General features: G+C 54.5%; 1 protein-coding gene across 4 annotated transcripts in view; it reads left to right on the top strand.

Annotated features, from left to right (window-relative positions):
- Positions 1-20,275, top strand: part of LOC133347990 (epsin-1-like) — a 29,512-nt gene that overhangs the window by 7,417 nt on the left and 1,820 nt on the right. For 2 of the 4 annotated variants that reach the window (XM_061560770.1, XM_061560773.1), the window contains exons 3-11: positions 3,489-3,708; positions 7,174-7,292; positions 7,705-7,737; positions 9,521-9,592; positions 11,632-11,727; positions 13,600-14,014; positions 15,354-15,569; positions 17,530-17,625; positions 19,252-19,551. In XM_061560770.1, coding sequence (XP_061416754.1) covers positions 3,489-3,708; positions 7,174-7,292; positions 7,705-7,737; positions 9,521-9,592; positions 11,632-11,727; positions 13,600-14,014; positions 15,354-15,569; positions 17,530-17,625; positions 19,252-19,551 — 1,567 coding nt within the window. The remainder of the gene's footprint in view (positions 1-3,488; positions 3,709-7,173; positions 7,293-7,704; positions 7,738-9,520; positions 9,593-11,631; positions 11,728-13,599; positions 14,015-15,353; positions 15,570-17,529; positions 17,626-19,251; positions 19,552-20,275) is intronic. The other 2 variants (XM_061560771.1, XM_061560772.1) reach the window with 2 other exon arrangements.

Below are 20,275 nucleotides of genomic sequence, written 5' to 3'. Positions count from 1 at the left end.
GAGAGGCGTTTGGGACTAATTCACCTATCGTCTCGATGTTGTCCGTACAGCAGGTGGAGGGACACATATAGAGCATTTATAAAATGGTTAGTAAAACTTGATAACTCATTAAACTGTTCGTAACTTTTTGTGTAATTGTAACATGTTGCCATCGTGAAATATACTGCTTTGAAATGGGCTCCATCTTTTTCGCACACCCTGTATAATTAATTGCAATGCTGTGCAGTACCTTACTCTCTGATGCAATGTGATCACGTACAGTAAGCACAATACAAACTATTCGTCGCAACACAAATTAACACACCGGTTTTCATTACAAGAGGGTGGATTACCTGACGGGACTATTTGATGTAATGCTTTACCGTAGTGTGCACACAATGCAACGTGAGGGTATTGAATATCAATGGCTATTCAAGATTACACTATCAGGATGTCAGAGTGTATCCCTGCTCAACTGAATGTGGATTGGTGTTCATCTCCAATTACGCCCCTTAGTCCGGTGGTGTAAATTCCACATTCTCATGGCAGGTGCCAGTCGCACCATAAGATGACCGCAGTTGACTCACTAAATTGCTGTTCATTTTATCAATAATTTCTTTGACGAGGGTCCTGCCAGGTTTTAGCAGAAGGGGGAGAAGTTTCTGCTGTGTGTGATCCCAATTGACTAATTTGCAGGTAATTTTTCAGCATTGTGACTTTTGGTTAAGTTCCAGTCAGCATTGTATGGGGTTTAAGCTATCGGACAGAATTTGGAGAAAGTCGAAGGAAACCCATGCAGAACAAGGGGAGAACAAAAAAATGCCACACCAAAGCACCTGGGTCAGGATCAGAATCTTTATTTAGACTGCAGGAGGAATCCGATGAGCTATGTACAGTATGGGTGGGTTGGCAAGTTACAACAACAACCAGTGCAAAAAAAAAAGAGAAATTTAAATGTGTAATTAATGAAGTCCAAACCCAGGCCCTTCTTGGTGCGAGGCACAAGCATTACCACTCTGCTGCCACCTGCCCACCCAATGATAATGATGAAAATGTTGACAGCGCGATCCTTTAACCAGGATTTGAACTCGCAACCTCAATGCCAGCCGGTCACCGTAAGACAGTTGACAACAACACAGTGCAATGCAGGCAGTCCTCGACTTACGAACGGGTCCTGGCTACCGTGGGTCGGGATACGGGTCCCCCGGGTAGAGAGCGAGGCTGTAGCAGACACTGAGCCCCGAGTCGTCGGGGGTTCGTTTCACGTCCCAGTTGCTTGTGCGGTTGTGGAACAATTCCCCAGAGTGCGCCGGCTTGGCTCTAAAAGTGGACGTTAAAGAGCCCGTCGCGTGGTTCGCTGGAGCTAGTTGTCGTGCGCCTGCGTCACAAATCAAATCCCGTCGTCAAAATTTTCAAAGTTATCCCCTCCCCCAAGGGAGATGGCGAGTAAATGCTGTCTGCATTAATGTTGAACGTCGTCACGGTAAGTGCTGTGGTGATGCCCGCACGCTCTGCCATCGATCGCTAGAGTCTGCCAGACAACTATTGCGCACTTCTCGAGATCTGTGGCATATATCATCGTAATCGCTATCATCAGTCCTTTAGCCGTCGGGCGTTATGGGGGTTGCGAGTGATGCTTTGTAAATTACCTCTCTCCACCTCTTTGTGTATCATACAGTGTCTTGAATTATTTTCGGCTCTTTATTATAATAATAGTAATTGGTACGGTTCGGTATTGACGCTATTGTTCGCAAGGCTATCGCGAGGGAAGGCGGCTGCTGTGTTCCATGGACACAGACTCTTCGCACCTTCGATTTAGCATGATTGGCTGCGTACAGTGCGAAAGAAGTTCAACAGTCATTCACACAGACTGCATTCGTGTCTCAGTAGGGCGATGCGAAGTTGCTACACGTAATCCCAATTTGAGTAACTTGCGGTCAAATCTGCCAAATGTGGAGAATGACGCTGGTGCACGATGCGTGGCGAACCTCTGCAACAAGTGGCGGACGGCGCTGCCACTACTGAGCCGTGTCGGAGTGCGCTTGAACGTAATGCCGTCTCGGGAATCTCTGTTCCAGTTCCGAGAGTATGGAGGCCGTGAACGACTATGACCGAATCGGCCAGAATAATCCAGATCTGGTCAGATCTCGGAAGCCAATCGGAGTTTATTGTATGTATGTCGAACTTCTTTCGCACCGTACTTAGCCGACCGTGCTCATCGGAGATGCGGAGGAAGGACAACAAAGTAAACGGGAAAAGCTATCAATTCCGGTTCAGTAATTCTGCACGTGCTCTATTACCATAGTACTATACTGCCTTCAACTTTTATGAACGACTGGGTGTTTAAGTTAGCGATTTGTTGTATTATCTGGCTGTATAGCAAATGAAATAATACAATTACTTTACTTTGCAAGTTAAACATTTATGTGCTTTAATATTTACATGTTTTTTTTAGGACCCCTTTACAATATTTGCTACAGGCCTCGCACTAGCTTAATCCGGCACTGGTGACTGCTATGCGCAGACAGGTGTTGTTGGCAATTCAATTGTTGTCCTGTATTTTCTATGCTCCAGTGACTATTTCCATATTCTATTTTACCAGGCAAGGCCCACTGAGCTGTAGAGCTCTATTTTTCAGAAGCGACCTGGCAAACAAATGATGGCTCAATGAAGTGGCTTGTCATGTGGAAATTTATTGCAGCCAAACATTCTCAATGCATGTTTCTGAATGTGGAGGGAAAATCCGGAGGACCCAGAGAAACATCTACGCGACCACGGGGAGGGAAACATGGAAACTGCAAATATACAGCAGGCGTCAGGGTTCAGATAAAAACCAGGACCTCCTCCATACCAGGCGAGGTAGTTAACATCTCGCTACCACGGCGCCTTCCCCAATTGACACTGACACAACATGGGGAGGCCGTCATCCAGCAATGGATTGACAGAGGGCTGTGCGAGGTAGGGTCACACAAGGAGACCCGTGTTTGCCCAGGTGCCCCACCCCCCCACTCCCCCACCCCCCCGGGGTAACAAGATGTGCTGAAAGGGAGAGAGATAAACATGGCAACAGCTTGGACAAGAGCCTAACGAGGCCAAACATTTCCGTTACAAGGGGGACCTCGACATTGATGAACTGGGGGATTTACTCGTGGTTTATCATTATTGATGGAGGAGTAGTCCGTTGTTCGGGAGATTGATCGATTGATCGGTTGGTAGATAGATTATTGATTGCCTGTAAACATCCGGCATTGAATCAGCTTTTATTCAAGCGAGCCTGACTGCTGATGAGGCGTTGAATATCGAAACCAGTCTCGTGTTTGCTTTGTCTTGATCCACTGCTGCTGGTGAGATGCACCCTTTCCCCCAGAAGGCCATGTGGCTGGTCAGTGGTGTAATAAATATCGCTGTGCAGCAGTAACGCTGTGCATCTGTGTGGCTGTGTAGCCGTACCACTGTGTGGCTGTATTGCCGTATTGACGGACTGCCCCTCCCATTGGCTGCCCCGTCAGGACGACGATCGGTTGAGGTCGGAGCGAGACCAAGCGCTCAAGACCAAGGAGCGGCTCGCGCAGTCGGTGATGGGGATCGGCAGCGGCGGCGAGCGCGTGACGGCGCACAACGGCGCGCACGCTCACCCGCACGTGCCGGCTCAGCCGCACCTCGCCCACGGCGCACCACAGCCTCACCTCGCTCACACGACCCGCTCGCGCCCCGGCAGCCACACCGTGGGTACGCGTCGCACCACACCACACCGTGGTTACCCACCACAGACACCGTGGGTACGCGTCGCACCACACCACACCGTGGTTACCCACCACAGACACCGTGGGTACGCGTCGCACCACACCACACCGTGGGTACCCGCCACAGACACCGTGGGTACCCACCACAGACACCGTGGGTACCCACCACAGACACCGTGGGTACGCGCCATGCACCCCGTGGGTACGCACCGCAAATAACGTGGGTACCCGCCACAGACACCGTGAGTACGCACCATGCACCCCGTGGGTACGCACCACAAATAACGTGGGTACCCGCCACAGACACCGTGGGTACGCACCATGCACCCCGTGGGTACGCACCACAAATAACGTGGGTACCCACCACAGACACCGTGGGTACGCATCATACACCCCGTGGGTACGCACCACAAATAACGTGGGTACCCGCCACAGACACCGTGAGTACGCACCATGCACCCCGTGGGTACGCACCATGCACCCCGTGGGTACGCACCACAAATAACGTGGGTACCCACCACAGACACCGTGGGTACGCATCATACACCGTTGGCACACATTATTGACGAATGTGTTGAGTTTGTATTAATAGCCATTTTAATCAGTGCTCTATATAAAAGCCAGGTGTAAGCCCAAGGGAGGCCTTGGTCACAGAATCATTAGATTGCACATATTGAACAGCATACGGGAGAGAAACCCCACGAATAAATAGAAAACGTTAAGTAGTTCGGTGATTAAACTTGAACATCGCACTTAAAGGCTTTAAGGAGGACAGCAAATGGAATGAATGAAGTGCATGGATTCTGACAGATGCAGCGATCATCGACGTAAAGAGTAACCGAGTAAAATCTATGCCTGCACTCGCCCGTACATGTGCATCGAACCGCGTGTTGGAGGATTGGTCATGAACAATCAATGCAAATGATATGCTAATGAGCGTTTAGCAATAATACATAATAAGAATGTATATATGTATGTTGAACTTCTTTCGCACTGCATGTAGCCAACCGTACTAATTGGAGGTGCGAAATAGACAAGGCTGGAAAAATATCAACGAGACAAAAAATATTTCTCAAATTAAATAGTAACCACCCCCCCTCCCCCCCCCCCTCCGGAATCGAATACAGCATGAATCGAATCATGTAGCAATCGATTGATATTTACCCTGGGAGTCACGATTCGGAGTCTTAAGTCCCGTTTTTAATGGAGGACCGCCCCTATAAGGAATATAGCATCTATAGTGGGAGTGGATCTGTAGAATCTGTAGTTGCGTGAATCGAGAATTTGTACCCGGGTGCCGGCTCAGTGGTAAAGCGAGCCGCTCGTAATCGGAATGTTGCGAGTTCAATTCCTGGTTGGAGGGCTGAGTGGGCCCATCATCCCACGGGGCGCCATGGTGGCAAGATGTTGACTACCTCGCCTGGTGTACAAGAGGTCGTGCGTTCAATCCCGACCCTGACGCCTCTATATTTGGAGTTTGCATGTTCTCCCCATGGTTGTGTGGATTTCGGCTGCTATAAATTTACACGTGATAAGCCACTTCGTTGGGCTATCATTTGTGACCAGGTCCCATCTGAAAAAAGAGCTCAATAGCTCAGTGGCCCTTACCTGGTAACATAAAAATTGTTGAGTTCAATCCCTCCAGGGTCGATGAAGTGGTTGCCCTATGGAGAGACTCGCCCCACGCAATGCGAATGTGAAATTTCCACCACTACTGGCTCTTTCAAGCTAAACGAAAGAGAACATATGAATCGAGTGCCTCCCGTTATTGGAACATGGAATTTCCACCACTGGCTCTTGGCAACCAACAATTAAAAAAAAATAAACATTTATAGAAGTCGCTCCCGTCATGGTAATAAGGAATTTCCACCGCTGGCTCTTATCAGCAGGTAATCGCTTCCTGACTTTTATTTGTCAGTGTCACAAAAACTAAACCCACCAATCGGCGGTAATCTAACCACGCATCACGCGTGCACGATCCGGCGCACATGTCGCGAGCGTGACGGTTTACGTTCGCAAGAGTCGTCCACTGAAGAGCAGATTCGTGGCTCAAGTTCTTATCTCATCCCCGACTCCACTGCCCACTCAACACCTCTCAGCCCCGCACTCCGCACCGGGGCTCTCCAGGCCACGAGCCACTGATGATAACTCGGGAGCTCGGCGCGTTCGCTCCGCTCATCGCCAGACTCCGGGATCGGCCAATATCTGACGGTTGCTCGTGCAGCAGAGATGTCGGCGGTGCCTCCGCCCCCCTCTTCGCCCCCCTCTCTGTCCCCGTGGTTTTGCAAGCGGCTGCTCGCCTGTCTATTGCGGCGACGGGCGAGTAAATGACGGCAGTGGGTCGGGTGAGATTGGCGGGGCGAGCAGACGGTGAGAGCGAAATCTATCGCGAATGGCCTTGCGCAAGGCCGGCGGCCGCTACAGACAAGCCCCGTGGCTCCCGGATTCTTGTGGCTGAGCTGTCACTCCTTATTTAACCGGAAGGAGCGCCCGCCGAGACTCGTTGTCACCTGCGATGTCCACTGTTCAACCAGGAGGAGGGAGTCCATCGAGATTCATTGACTCTCCGTGTCTTCGAGTCGGAGAACAGCCCACCGAGAATTCACTGTCATCGCCTGTCATGTCCCTTATTAAAAGCCTGTTGAGATTAAGTACCGCCTGTGATTGATTGGGGTGCGTTGTTTAGCCAGAAGAGAGTCCATTGACGATTCGTTACCTCTTGTAAATTGGCATCTTTTATTTTCACCGGGAGAGAGCGAGAGAGACCAAATTGACTTTAGTTGTCGCATCGTGTCCCGAGCCAGTGGGGGTGCCCACTCAGACTCGGTGTCACCTGTCATGTGCTTTATTTCGATGGGGAGAGAGCCAGGAGAGAGCCACAAGTGAGCCTGTTAAGGCTCATTGACTCTTTATGTCCTTCATTTAATAAGAGAGACCACTTCCGACCCATCACCTGTGACATCATTTATTTAGCCAGGAAAGAGCCTATGGGGTCTAACAATATCTTCTTTTCAAGCTGAAAGCCCACTCAAGATTCCTTGTCACCTGTGACCAACAACAATACATCTGGTTGTCCTTCCCCCGCACCTCTTGATTAGCACGGTTGGCTACGTATGGTGCGAAAGAAGTTCAACGCACATGCATACAATTTGTTCCAGCAAACCATATGTTTAGTGTTTGCTTGCGGGGCCACGTGACCGCCAATCTCTATCTGTAATGTATCTCTCATCTCGCCATTCTGTATCTCTGCTTATATCAGCGAGCCATATCCCTTGGTGGTCAACAGCTTCGCGAGCCACTCGCAAGAGCATTTGTGGACCACTTTGGCCCGTGGGTCCGCAAGCCAAATGAAGAAACCTAGTTGCACACCGCGTGTCCGTGCATCTCGACGCCCAGACTCCGAGTGACTTTCACTGCTCCCCCCGCCCCCTCTGCCTCCGCGGTGGCGCAGGTGGCACCCTGATGTCGCCCCCTCCGCCCGACCTGGACCAAGTGCGGCCCAGGAACACGGGCGAGGAGGAGCTGCAGCTGCAGCTGGCGCTGGCCATGAGCAAGGAGGAGGCCGAGCAGGTGGGCGCTCAGCACTCGCTCGCTGGCTCGCTCGCCCTACACCTGTTTGCCTACTTACCTGCTCGCTGGCCCTCGCTCACCTTCTCGCTTGCCCACCCTCTCACCGGCTGTCCGACTTGCCTCTTCAGCTCCACACCAGCTCGCTCACTTCACTACACGCCCACCCGCTGGCTCGCTCTATCACCTGCTCACTCGCTGACCCGCTCTCCCGCTCAGCCCTCAAACCTGCCGATGTATTTGTCCGCTCGTCCACTCGTGCCCACCAACTCTAGCTCGCCTTGCTGCCCGCATGCCTGTCCTCTCTGTCTTTCTCTCGCACGCTTGCTCTCCCGCTCGCCCACTCACCCGCCGCTTGACCCCTCAACGCGCCGCTTGACCGTGAGCCTAACCTGGCGCACGTCGGCGCTCCTAGGTGGCGGCCGTGGGGAGAGAGGAGGCGACACAGGTAGGAACCCTCGTCCCCCACGCACACACAAGACACACGTCCTCAACACCTCCTGCTCCCACCCGGCACACCAGCTCCCCCGCCCCCGGCCCGCACATGGTCTCCCCTGCTACCCCACACATCCCCTGCACACCCACATCCCCCCCGTACACCCGCTGCCTGCACTCGCCCATTGCCCCCACTCCCTGACACGGCCACTGGGCACATCTCCCGCACGAGTTTACGCGGCGGCTGCGATGGATGCGGTACTCGTGATGTCACTTCCTGTGTGTGCTGGTGGTGGTAATGGGTCGTGTTGCGACGAGGCTGCAGCTGCTCGCGCTCGCACTGGCTCACTCACACTCATGCTCACTCGCGCTCACACTTGCTCACACTTGCTCACACTTACTCGCATGCTCACACTGGCTGACTCAGGCTCACACTCACTCACACTCACTCGCATGCTCACACTGGCACACTCACGCTCACTCGCGCTCACACTCGCTCCCACTCACTCGCATGCTCACACTGGCTCACTCACACTCACTCGCGCTCACACTCGCATGCTCACACTGGCTCCCACTCACTCGCCCACTCACACTTGCTCACTTGCGCTCACACTGCCTCACACGCACTCACGCTCGCGCCTGCTCGACACGCGCGTGTCCTCATGCGCCGGCACGGATCTGGTTCTGGCTCCGGCTCTGGTTCCAGCTCCAGCTCAGAAAGGGGGCAGCTGTGCCGGCTCCCCGTGGAAGCCGCAATCACGCGCCATGGTCCGCTGGCTGTGCTGGCTGCGCTCGCTCATCCCCCGCACACGCGGTCACGCTCTGTCTCGGCTGCTGATCCCCGGCCTTTGCCTACTCCCCGACGTCACTTCTGTCTCCCCAGTGTCGCCCTGCACATGCGCACGTGCATGAGCAAGCGTGTGTGTGTGCGCGCGAGAACGTGCGCGTGCACGAATAAGCACGTGCGCTTACGCATGCGCGTTCACGCGTGTGTGTAGGGTAGCAGTTAGCGCGATGCGCTACAAACCCAATGACCCGAGTTCGATTCCCGGGTTCGATTCAGCCTCACATGAGTACCTGGTGCGGTGTGTAAACATCGCTACTATGGAGACAAAGGCGGCCGGACGTGATACTAGCCACCTATCCCCCTCATGTGCAGTGTCGGCTTTCATAAGTGCTTGCTAACAGCACTTGTCTCAACAGTCTGTTACAGCTATACGGGGGATCTTTGTCTCTTGTGTGTGTTCTGTAGGGCCTAGTCTTTGTGTGTTGTACACAGCCGTGTTGTTTAGTGCCTAGTCTGTACCGTGCTGCAGTGCAGACTCGAGTGTGGTGCGCACCGTCGTGTGCAATCCGGCGAGGACGCATGGTGGTCTGTTGGGGACACGGTGAGTGCTGGCCGAGGGGTGACGGCACTCTGTGTGCAGGCCAGGGCAGCGAGCACGCCCAGGGCGCATAACTCACGGAGCGCCGCGTTCCGTCACGTGTAAGTTGCGTCATGTGTGACGGGTAAAAGCCGTGCCCAGACCGTGACGCTTGGCCCGGCATTGTGGGAGGAGAGAACGCCGAACTTCGTCTCCCACAGCCACCACCACCTCCGCCGCCACCACCACTACCCACTTCATCACCACCTCTACTGCCACCACCTCCATGACCACAATAACCACCACCTCCACCCTCCACCACCACCACCGTCCTCTCAACCACCACCACCCGTTCCACTACCACCACTGTCTACTCCATCGCCCCTGCAGCCCCGCACACACCTGACCACGACCCACCTCCCCACCCCACAGCCCTCCTCCGACACAGAGGAGGAGGTGCAGCTGATGCTGGCGCTGTCCCTGAGCCAGGAGCAACACCAGAAGGTAGCCCCACTGGGGCCAGCCGCCCCTAATGGGCCCTACTGGCCCTGTCGGCGGGCCCCGCCACTATTTAGCGGGCTCCCACTAAAGCTGCGTTTACATTCGCGGAGCCCCAAAGGTCGTTTTACCCAAGAAGGTTTCGGCCAGCCTCAAGACTTTTTCAGGAGCATCCCACCACATCGGGATGGTTTTTTTTCTTTTTAATTAACGGGAGATTTGATTCATTCAGGAGAAAAAGTGGAGAATCTGGAGAAAACCCATCAAGCATGCAAGGGGGTAACACTAGGGGAGGGAGGGAGGGGAGCCTATTGAGACCAAAAGTCTCTTTTTTTCGAGGTAGACCTGGGTCTCCAGAGCAGCAGTGCGGGGGACCGTACATCGCATGCAGAGTCAATCCACAGCGCCCACACACAGGGGGTGATAGCAGAGGGCAGTGCGGAAGAAAACCCCACGGCCCCAGCCGGTAGTCTCGCGGATCTGCGCGATCCGCCAACCCTCGCAACCAGAGCAGTCGCACCACTCCCAGGCGTGCGCCGCCTCCGTCCCTTAGAGTTGATCAGGCCCCCCTCCACCGACGAGTTCCGTTCTGGACAGCTCTGTAGTGAACGTACTTGTTCCCCCTCACCCCCCCTCCCGGTGTAAACGCAGCTAGTGGAGTCCACTCGCGAGCCTTGAACTGCTTCTCAAGATCTGTCCCGTGCTTTTATAAACGCTGTGCAGAATCGGCAGGCGATTTAAGGCTGTCGGAATTGCGATAATCCTTCAGCTGGCCATGATGATGATCCCTAAGAAGGCCAGGATGAGGGTGTGATCTGCTGAGGGCCTATTGCTGGGATTCTGTTGCGAACACTGATTGTTCCGGCAGCTTTGAACTGCACTTCTCTTTTGCTCTGCTGTGTAATCACTTGGGGGGGGGAGGGTGGTGGTGGTTGCTGGCCATGAGTGATTATATATTTTTTATCTTCAACAAGAGGATACCGATTTGCGACTGCGTCCGTCTCCCCCGTCTCCTCCCCCCTCACTCCGGGGCGTCTCCGGGTTTGTTGCCGGGCAATCGGCACCACGAGTTTGCTCTGCAAATCGATCGTTGAGATCCTCCTCCTGAATCGTGTCCTTGCTTGAGACTCCCTCTCTCCGCGCGCCATTGAGATTTGACGGATCGAGCGGTCAGAATCGCGTGCCTGAGGGAGACTCAAGCCCTCCCCCCCCCGAGTGGGATGGCGCGGTGCCCCACTCCTCCCGTGCGAGCAGCGGAGCGCCCGCCCGGGTGCAGAGACATCGGTGACTGGCGCGTGCGGTCGCGGCGGTGTGGCGGGGGTTTTGTTATGGTACACGGTGGACTTTGCTGGTGATTGCGTGCTGGGAATATGTGTGCGTGTGAAACGATGATGGTGTGTGTGTGTGTCGTGGTGATAGGTATGTTTGGTGGAGTTGATGGTGTGTATGTCTTTGTGATGGTCACTGTGTGTGTGTAGTGATGATGGTGGAGGTGGTGATGGTGTGCATGTAGTGGTGATAGAAAGTTTGGTGGTGATGTGTGTGGTGGTGATGGTTTGTGAAGCGGTTATGGTATGTTTGGTGGTGGTGATGTATATGTGATGGTGTGTGTATTTACTGGTATGTGGTACGTGTTGTCAAATTTGGGAGCAGTGGCGCATGCATTGGTAAGCGTGCTTGCGCTTCGAACCCGTTAACATGATGGTGATGCTGCTGGTGATGTTCCACGGAGGTGGTGCTGATGATGGTGATGTCGCACAGTAACGGTGATGATTCTGGTGACGTTGCATGGTGATATTGCATGGTGATGGTTCACTGTGATGGTGATGGTTCACGGTGATGGTGATGGTTCACGGTGATGGTGATCATTAACGGTGATGTTGCATGGTGAGGGTGATATTTCATGATTGTGGTGATATTGCATGATGATGGTTCACCGGTGATGGTGATGGCTTACCGGTGATGGGGTTCGTTGACGGTGATGTCGCATGGTGATGGTGATGGTGCACGGTGATGTGCCGTGTGTTCCCGTGCGCGTGCGTCAGGAGGAGAGGATGAGGAGGGGCGATGATCTGCGTCTCCAGATGGCTCTGGAAGAGAGTCGCAAGGACTCGGTGTCTCCCACCTCGCAGCACAACGGGGTGAGCAGCGCAGCGGCCACCACCCAAACCGCACCAGCAACCGCAGACACACCAACCACTCCACCAACCACAACCGCAGACACACCAACCACTCCACCAACCGCAACCACAGACACACCAACCACTCCACCAACCACAACCGCAGACACACCAACCACTCCACCAACCGCAACCACAGACACACCAACCACTCCACCAACCACAACCGCAGACACACCAACCACTCCACCAACCGCAACCACAGACACACCAACCACTCCACCAACCACAACCACAGACACACCAACCACTCCACCAACCGCAACCGCAGACACACCAACCACTCCACCAACCACAACCACAGACACACCAACCACTCCACCAACCGCAACCACAGACACACCAACCACTCCACCAACCACAACCGCAGACACACCAACCACTCCACCAACCGCAACCACAGACACACCAACCACTCCACCAACCACAACCGCAGACACACCAACCACTCCACCAACCACAACCGCAGACACACCAACCACTCCACCAACCACAACCGCAGACACACCAACCACTCCACCAACCGCAAACGCAGACACACCAACCACTCCACCAACCACAACCGCAGACACACCAACCACTCCACCAACCACAACCACAGACACACCAACCACTCCACCAACCACAACCACAGACACACCAACCACTCCACCAACCACAGACACACCAACCACTCCACCAACCACAACCGCAGACACGCCAACCACTCCACCAACCACAACCGCAGACACACCAACCACTCCACCAACCACAACCGCAGACACACCAACCACTCCACCAACCACAACCGCAGACATACCAACCACTCCACCAACCACAACCACAGACACACCAACCACTCCACCAACCACAACCGCAGACACACCAACCACTCCACCAACCACAACCGCAGACACACCAACCACTCCACCAACCGCAACCACAGACACACCAACCACTCCACCAACCACAACCGCAGACACACCAACCACTCCACCAGCCACAACCGCAGACACACCAACCACTCCACCAACCGCAACCGCAGACACACCAACCACTCCACCAACCACAACCGCAGACACACCAACCACTCCACCAACCACAACCACAGACACACCAACAACTCCACCAACCACAACCACAGACACACCAACCACTCCACCAACCACAGACACACCAACCACTCCACCAACCACAACCGTAGACACACCAACCACTCCACCAACCACAACCGCAGACACACCAACCACTCCACCAACCACAACCGCAGACACACCAACCACTCCACCAACCACAACCGCAGACATACCAACCACTCCACCAACCACAACCACAGACACACCAACCACTCCACCAACCACAACCGCAGACACACCAACCACTCCACCAACCACAACCGCAGACACACCAACCACTCCACCAACCACAACCGCAGACATACCAACCACTCCACCAACCACAACCACAGACACACCAACCACTCCACCAACCACAACCGCAGACATACCAACCACTCCACCAACCACAACCACAGACACACCAACCACTCCACCAACCACAACCGCAGACATACCAACCACTCCACCAACCACAACCACAGACACACCAACCACTCCACCAACCACAACCGCAGACACACCAACCACTCCACCAACCACAACCGCAGACACACCAACCACTCCACCAACCACAACCGCAGACACCACCAACCACAACCGCAGACACACCAACCACTCCACCAACCACAACCACAGACACACCAACCACTCCACCAACCACAACCGCAGACACACCACCAACCACTCCACCAACCACTCCACCAACCACAACCCTGCCGTGTCCACCCTCCCGCAGCAGTCGCAGTCGCAGTCCCACTCCTCGCTGCTGGACCTGGCCGACGTGTTCGCGCCGGCGCCCACCCAGCCCGGCTGGCAAGGGGCCCCGGCTCCTCTTGCCCACCACGGGGGGGACGCCTGGGGTGGGCCCCTGCCCCCCTCCTCCGCGCACCCCCACGGGGGGGACGCCTGGGGGGAAGCGAGCGCGGGTGGCGCGTGGGGGGCGCCCCACCCCGCGGCGGGGCCACCGGCGCTCGGTGGGGGGCCCTGGGGGGTCGCCGGCGGCGGCGTTCCCCTCCCCGGCACCCTGGCCGCCCAGGCGCGCTGGCAGCAGCCGCCGGCGGCGGCGGCGAGCATAGCGAGCGCGCCATCGCAGGATGCCTGGGGCAGCTCCGTCACCGCGGGGGCTTCCGCCCGTTCCTGGCAGCCTCCGGGTAAGAGCGAGGGCGGGGGATACGTGGCTTGGTAGGTTGGAGGGGGGTGGGGTTAGCGGAGGAAGAAACCTGGAGAAGGAATCCAGAATGTTCACATTGACGGTGCCAGACGAAAGAGTTGGACGCGATGAGTGGAAGGCGGCGACCGTTAAGCAGCTGTTGAGAGACTTGGACGGGGGACATTGGCGAATGAGCCGGGACGCGTTGTGTGTCAGGAGCGGTCGGTACGGCGGCCTGCGGAAGGGCAGCGAGGGGCAAGGAAGGGGCAAGGAAGGGGCAGGTTGGACCTTAGCCAGAGCTGGGAGGGATTGGTAGAGGGGAGAGAGGGAGAGAGAGCGGAGTGGAGTGGGGAGCACTCTCGTGTTGAGTGCCACTCCTCGCAGTGCAATGGACTCGAGTGGGAATTTGCTGGGAGATGGGGGAGGGGGGGGTTGTGTTTCGCAATCAGCAGTTCCTCGCGTGCGCCCACGCGGTGCGGAGCGGTTCACCGCCCTCCCAGCGACCCGATTGCCACGAGATTGACTCGAGGTGAAATTCGACGATTGATTCTTGCTGTTGGATTTTTCCGTCTCGTGTTGAACGTTTCTTTCGCTCCGTTTGCCTACGTGCGACACAAGCGCATGCCATCCAGAAGTAATTTGCGCAGCTCGTAAATAATCGATTCCTGACACTCGTGGCCACGTTTCGATGTATGTGCCGCGAGCGCGAGAATCGATGGTCCGAGCACCGAGCAAGATGCCGCGGAGGGTCCAGGTTTGAATCCAGACACAGCCGCCCATGATGAAACCAGGTTTCCGAAGCGTAATGAGCTGATGGTCTCCAATGACTGCACAAAACACCAGCACATTTCGTAGCCCCGATTTAGCACGGTTGGCTACGTACGGTGCGAAAGAAGTTCAACAAACATTTAATTTGCTTTTGGCGAATTTTGACCGAAATTTCCATTTGCAGCAGGGTTGATGGGAAAGTGCCGCCCTCCTAGCGCCCGGTTAAGAGGTTGCTTGGAAGACATTTCAGCAGTAGTCTGTGATATCAGCTTCGATAAACCACTCTAAAATAAGGAAATGCAGTGCTCTGTGAGAATACTGAATGTATCCTTCAGAACTTGCTCCAAAACGGTTATATATGCAGATATACTACTTGTACTTCTAACGAGACAAATATATTTATCAACTCTAAGTGTCGTTTGTTGGTGTCTCCTTGACATTTTGTACATTGGCCCAGATCTAGAACAAAGTTAATCTGCCCAAGTAGACAAACGTTGCACGAAGTTGCACTTCATTTCGGTCGGCTAACGTGTTTGCTCCTCGTGTGTTTTTGTTGGCGTTTCACAACGCAGGTCCCCTGCCCCTGACCTCCGTCGCCACCACCAGCGCATGGGGCCCGGTCTCCAAATCGCCCTCCGACCCTTGGTCAGCCTTCCCAGAATCTCCCGCTTCCCCTCCGCTCCCGGCATACTCGACGAGCCCTCCACCCATCCCGGCAGCGTCCGCCGACCCCTGGGCTCCGCTGGACGGAAGGGCCAAGTCCGCCGCCACCTCCGCGTCCTCCGCTGGTACCGCCTTCCCGCTCGCGACCGCTCGGTTTCATCGGCCGAACGCCGCTCGCTCAACGGCCGCCACCACGCGGCGCAACCTCTCCGCCCTCCATCCCTTACGCCGCCCCTCGCGGTCGCATCACACTGAAAAAGAACGGGGCGCTGACTTTGGAGCAGGAGACAGGGTTAGAGGGTTGGTGGGGAGGCAGTGGTAGAGGGTTGGTTGGCAGTGGAAGAAGCAGTGGCCTGGCTGCTGCATGACTCCACGCGGACTCGGTTATTGATGGCGGAACATCGTCTCCTGAGCTGCTGGCCCGAGGCAGACCACGGCGTCGCTGCCACACGGCAGACGCCGCGATAAGGGACGCGACACACGGCCCACTCCCTCCCTCTCCATCCCCACCTCACCCCCTCATCGTAGTCCCTCTCTCTTGCTCCATTAATCTGCCTCTCACTTGCTCTCCCACTCTGTTTTTCCTGTCTATCCACTTGCTCTGCCTCTCTCTCCTCTCACCCCCTCTCTCTCTCTCTCTCTCTCGCCATCTTTTCCTATTATTCTCATTTTCCCTCCCTCTCTGCTTGTATTTATCTCTAATTGCTTATTCCCTTTTTACTTGCTCAGTGTGTGGTGTGTGTGTGGTTAACTGTCGATGTCTGAGTGTGTCTGAGTGCGTTTCTGTAATTGGTGTAATGGGGAGCGGGAGTGTAACTGTAAGCGTACTGCGCTACAAACCCGGCAGCCCGAGTTCAATTCCCGTCACGACCAAAACCAGTGACTATTATCTGAACCAGTCCTGGGCCTCCCCTAGGTCGACTCAACCTCAAATCTGTACCTAGTGTGATGTGTAAAACTTTCTTACTCAGGAGACAAAAGTGAGTGGTGTGGTGCTTATCACACACCCCCTCGTGTCCCGTGCTAGCCTTTATAGGTGCTCGCTAACAGCACTTGCCCCAACAGACTGGTAAGGCTATAGGGGGATCTTTATCTTTGTAATTTGTGTGTATATGTTTGTATATATTTTGAACTACTTTCAGCATATTGGTGTGTGGAGCTGACATGTGTATTTAGTATTTGTGTGTGTGTGTGTTCGGGGTGTTTGTGTCCATTGGTTTGGTGTGAGTGTGTACATTTGGTGTATTGGTGCGAGTGTGTTTGCTCATGTTTATGCAAGCGTGTGTGTGTGTAATAAATTCAAGTGCGTTCTCCAGCTGAAGAGGCAATACAACATCCTGCAAAGACTGGAAATAAATAAAACAAACGATAACATTTATACTCCGCACGGTATCCTCGACCACGGAATGTAACAAGAATCCCAGCTTGCTGTGCATATCAGTGGCATCATCGTGCGCGCATGTGTGTGTGTGACGGAGTGTATTCTGCGGTAGTGTGTCTAGTGCCAGTCGCCAGTTAAGGCTATACGGGGGATCTTTATCTGCGGTAGTGGGGAGAGATAGTGCAACCGTTAGCACGCTGCACTATGAACCCAGTGACCCGAATTCGATTCCTGCTCACTGAAATCGAACCCAGTGACCCGATTCTGGCAAATCGCCCGATGATGCTGGATGTTATTACCAGCGAAACGTCGTACTCAAAATTGTAAATGTTGTGGATTCACTCTTCAACACACCGGTGGGCTAAAGTAGTGAACTATTTGTCTTTTGTCAACGTGACACATGTTTTACTGATTGGCCATGTTGGGTAGTGGAGGGTTGCGACACATTTATAAATAACGCAATCTAACCCAAAAACCTTTATTATGAATAATATTGGTCGCGAAAGCCTACGTGTTTGTGGAATTTGTGTTTCTACAATTGTGTATACTCTACGTGTGCGTGTGTGTCTAGTGCCAGTCGCCAGTGCCAGTCATCTTGAGTGGGTTAACCCACAACACCTGGCTCTCCCATGACCCTCCTGCCTGCAAGCAAGCCTTCCACACGTCAGCCCTCATAGTCGTTATCCCTCTCCCTGTTGCCGCAGCCTTCGACCCGTTCGGTCAGACGGAGGCGCCCTACCGGGAGGAGCCGGAAGGCTTCGGCAGGAGCGGCCCCACCGCACCCATCAACACCTCCGCGGGTACTACTCCTGGCACGCACGGCACCACGCTCGTTCATCAACCGCATTCTGGCAGCGACAGAGTGGCGGCACAGTGGTATCACTCGTGCCTCGCCGTGAGAAGGGCGTAGGTTTGATTCCTGCCTGGGGGGCCCCTTATTCGCGTATAGTTTGTGTCGGGTACTTCGCATTTCTTACATGGTAATAAAATAAAAATATAGAATACATTTTTTTTTCAATGTCACCGGTCTTGAGCTGATTTCCCCAATGCTGAAAATGTACTTGCAAATTACACCAAAAGCATTGCCCATTGCGGTGGGGGTTACGTTCTTCAAAAGAGCCGCAATCGGCAAATCCGCCATCTGCGAACTCTGAGGCAAATTGCCAATCTAGGGTTTTGGTTCACGGTTCGTAATACAACACCCTCGTTATTCACCAACTTAATTTCCGCAATTTTGGCTATCCAAATGTGTGAGCGAGTGTGTGATTATGATGAGTGTATGCGTCAAAGGAGAGTTCATCATAGGCATCTGCCGCCCTGACTCCTCATCTCTTCCTCCCCTGTGTTCTCCCGCGTTTACTCTCTCATCTCCGGCGACGCGTGGGCGTGCAAACCGGGAAGCGTGCGCGCGCGCGTGACTCCGGCATCAAACAGCTACTGAGTTGGCTGCCTGCTCACGCTCGCACGGCGGCCCCTGCTGCCCTTTCATGATGAACACAGCCTGCCCTGTCGCGCTTCTCCCCAGTCGTGTGCCACAAAGGGGCCTTCTGTATTATTAATGGCTTCTGCACTGACGCCTCAAAGAGAGGGGGGGGATAGAGCACTTTGTTTATTCCCGCACTGAAGGCCCCTTGACTCGACGGCCCCTCTGTACCCCCCCACCCTCTCCACCGCCGCTGCAGTAATTGCAGTGCGAGGGGTTGCAGAGAGCGACTCTTCATCAGCCGAGTAGCTGCTCAGCCGACAACTTTTTTTTCTTTCCCAACTGAGGAGCGCGACAGGACATATATATATTCGTCGCCATGCTCCAAGAAATATTGCGTGCATCCGTCCCACCGACAACGCTTCACAATTTTTCACAAAAACTACACTGGCCCCTCGACAAACTGCTACGAAACTCACCGCACAGCTCGCCAACGCTCCTCAAATATATAATATTTTGGGCGAGGTTATTTGGCTAAATACATTTATGAATGCATTTTCATTTAAAAATAAACGTTGCACCTGCGCTGTACACTGGCGCGATTAGCCGAGCGCGTGGATGCGTTTACACAATGAGTCGAGTGCTCTTAAACACTGGGTCCTTTGGCCCCGAGGCCCGGAGGTCTGATGCCGCCCACAAAGGTTCTTGCGGTGAACCTGCCCTCAAGCTTGGCTGGAGAGGAGAGCAGCGAGATGAAAGCGACATAAACGGTAGACGAGAGCCTGTAGACAAGAGACACAGATCGTAACAGCCGCCACACATGACATACGACATCACGCCGCTTGTCTGCACACACTCATTCTAATTTGTAACCCTCCGCCCCACCAAATGGAAAATATAGTTTGGAGGACCCCCCGCCACCCCCACCGCTCTGACAAAACAGAGGCTCCCGCCACGCGATAGACTGCTTTGTCAGCTTCTCTGTCGGTGCTGCCATTGCCAGGTGAGCTCAGCATGCTGAGCGGAAGCTCCACGGGGGGCGGGGCGCACATCAGCCGGGGCTCCAGCCCAGACGCGTTTGAGCTGTCGAGCGTCGCCAGGTCCCTGCCCTCGGCGCCGGCCCCGACGCTGCCGCTCCCGCAGGCCCTGCCCAACCCCAGCCGCAAGACGCCCGAGTCCTTCCTGGGGCCGGCCGCCTCGCTCGTCGACTTGGACGCGCTGGTTGGCAGGCCAACGGTCCACCAGCCACCTGCCGGGGCCGCCACTGCGCAACCGGCGTCCAAAAACCCCTTCCTATCCCTAGGCAAGGCCGCGCGCATCTCTGGTTTCCGTACGACCCCCACGCATCCGTAATAAGCCAGGGGGGTGAAACGGTGCCAGTGACCAATGGGTTGAATTGCATTCTTCTGTGAGATGTGTTTTAGAAGTGTGCACGTTGTCGCCGATTCACGTGACCCCTATACAGCGCTTTGAGAAAATATTTTTATTGTGACCCCCCCCCCCCCTCACAAATTATGGAGAAATTATATTTTTTTGAAGGGAAGAGCTGGATTTTAAGCAATTTGAGTAAAAAATCAAATAAAAATGTCGTGCAGTCATTGGTGACCGTGCTGAGACGATCAACTCGTTACACTTGAGAACCCAGTTTCACCTCCAGCGACTGAAACCAAAATTGAACCGAAGGATCTCATTGGTCCCACCTCGGCGTCTCCTACTTCTCATGCACAAAGATCCCCCGTATAGCCTTAACAGACTGGTGGAGCACGGCGCACTAGGGGGTGGGTGGCCAACACCACGAACAGACCGCTTTTGTCTCATTGGAGGCGGAGTCGACCTAGGGGAGGCCCAGGACCAGTTTTGGTAATCAGTGGTGTTGGCCATGAGCGGGAATCAAACTCCGGTCGCCAGGTTCGTAGCGCAGCACGCCAACTGCTACGCCACCGCTCCCATACACACAGACACGCACGCTTCCTATACTTTCAACCGTGATCTTGCCGAGGTTGATAAAACCGAGTCGTACCAATTTG

Source organism: Lethenteron reissneri, chromosome 26 (assembly GCF_015708825.2).
Source record: "Lethenteron reissneri isolate LAM-NWPU_2019-01 chromosome 26, ASM1570882v1, whole genome shotgun sequence".
NCBI lineage: Eukaryota > Metazoa > Chordata > Hyperoartia > Petromyzontiformes > Petromyzontidae > Lethenteron > Lethenteron reissneri.
Note: the sequence above shows the minus strand (reverse complement) of the source record. Positions and strands in the feature narration are given on the sequence as shown.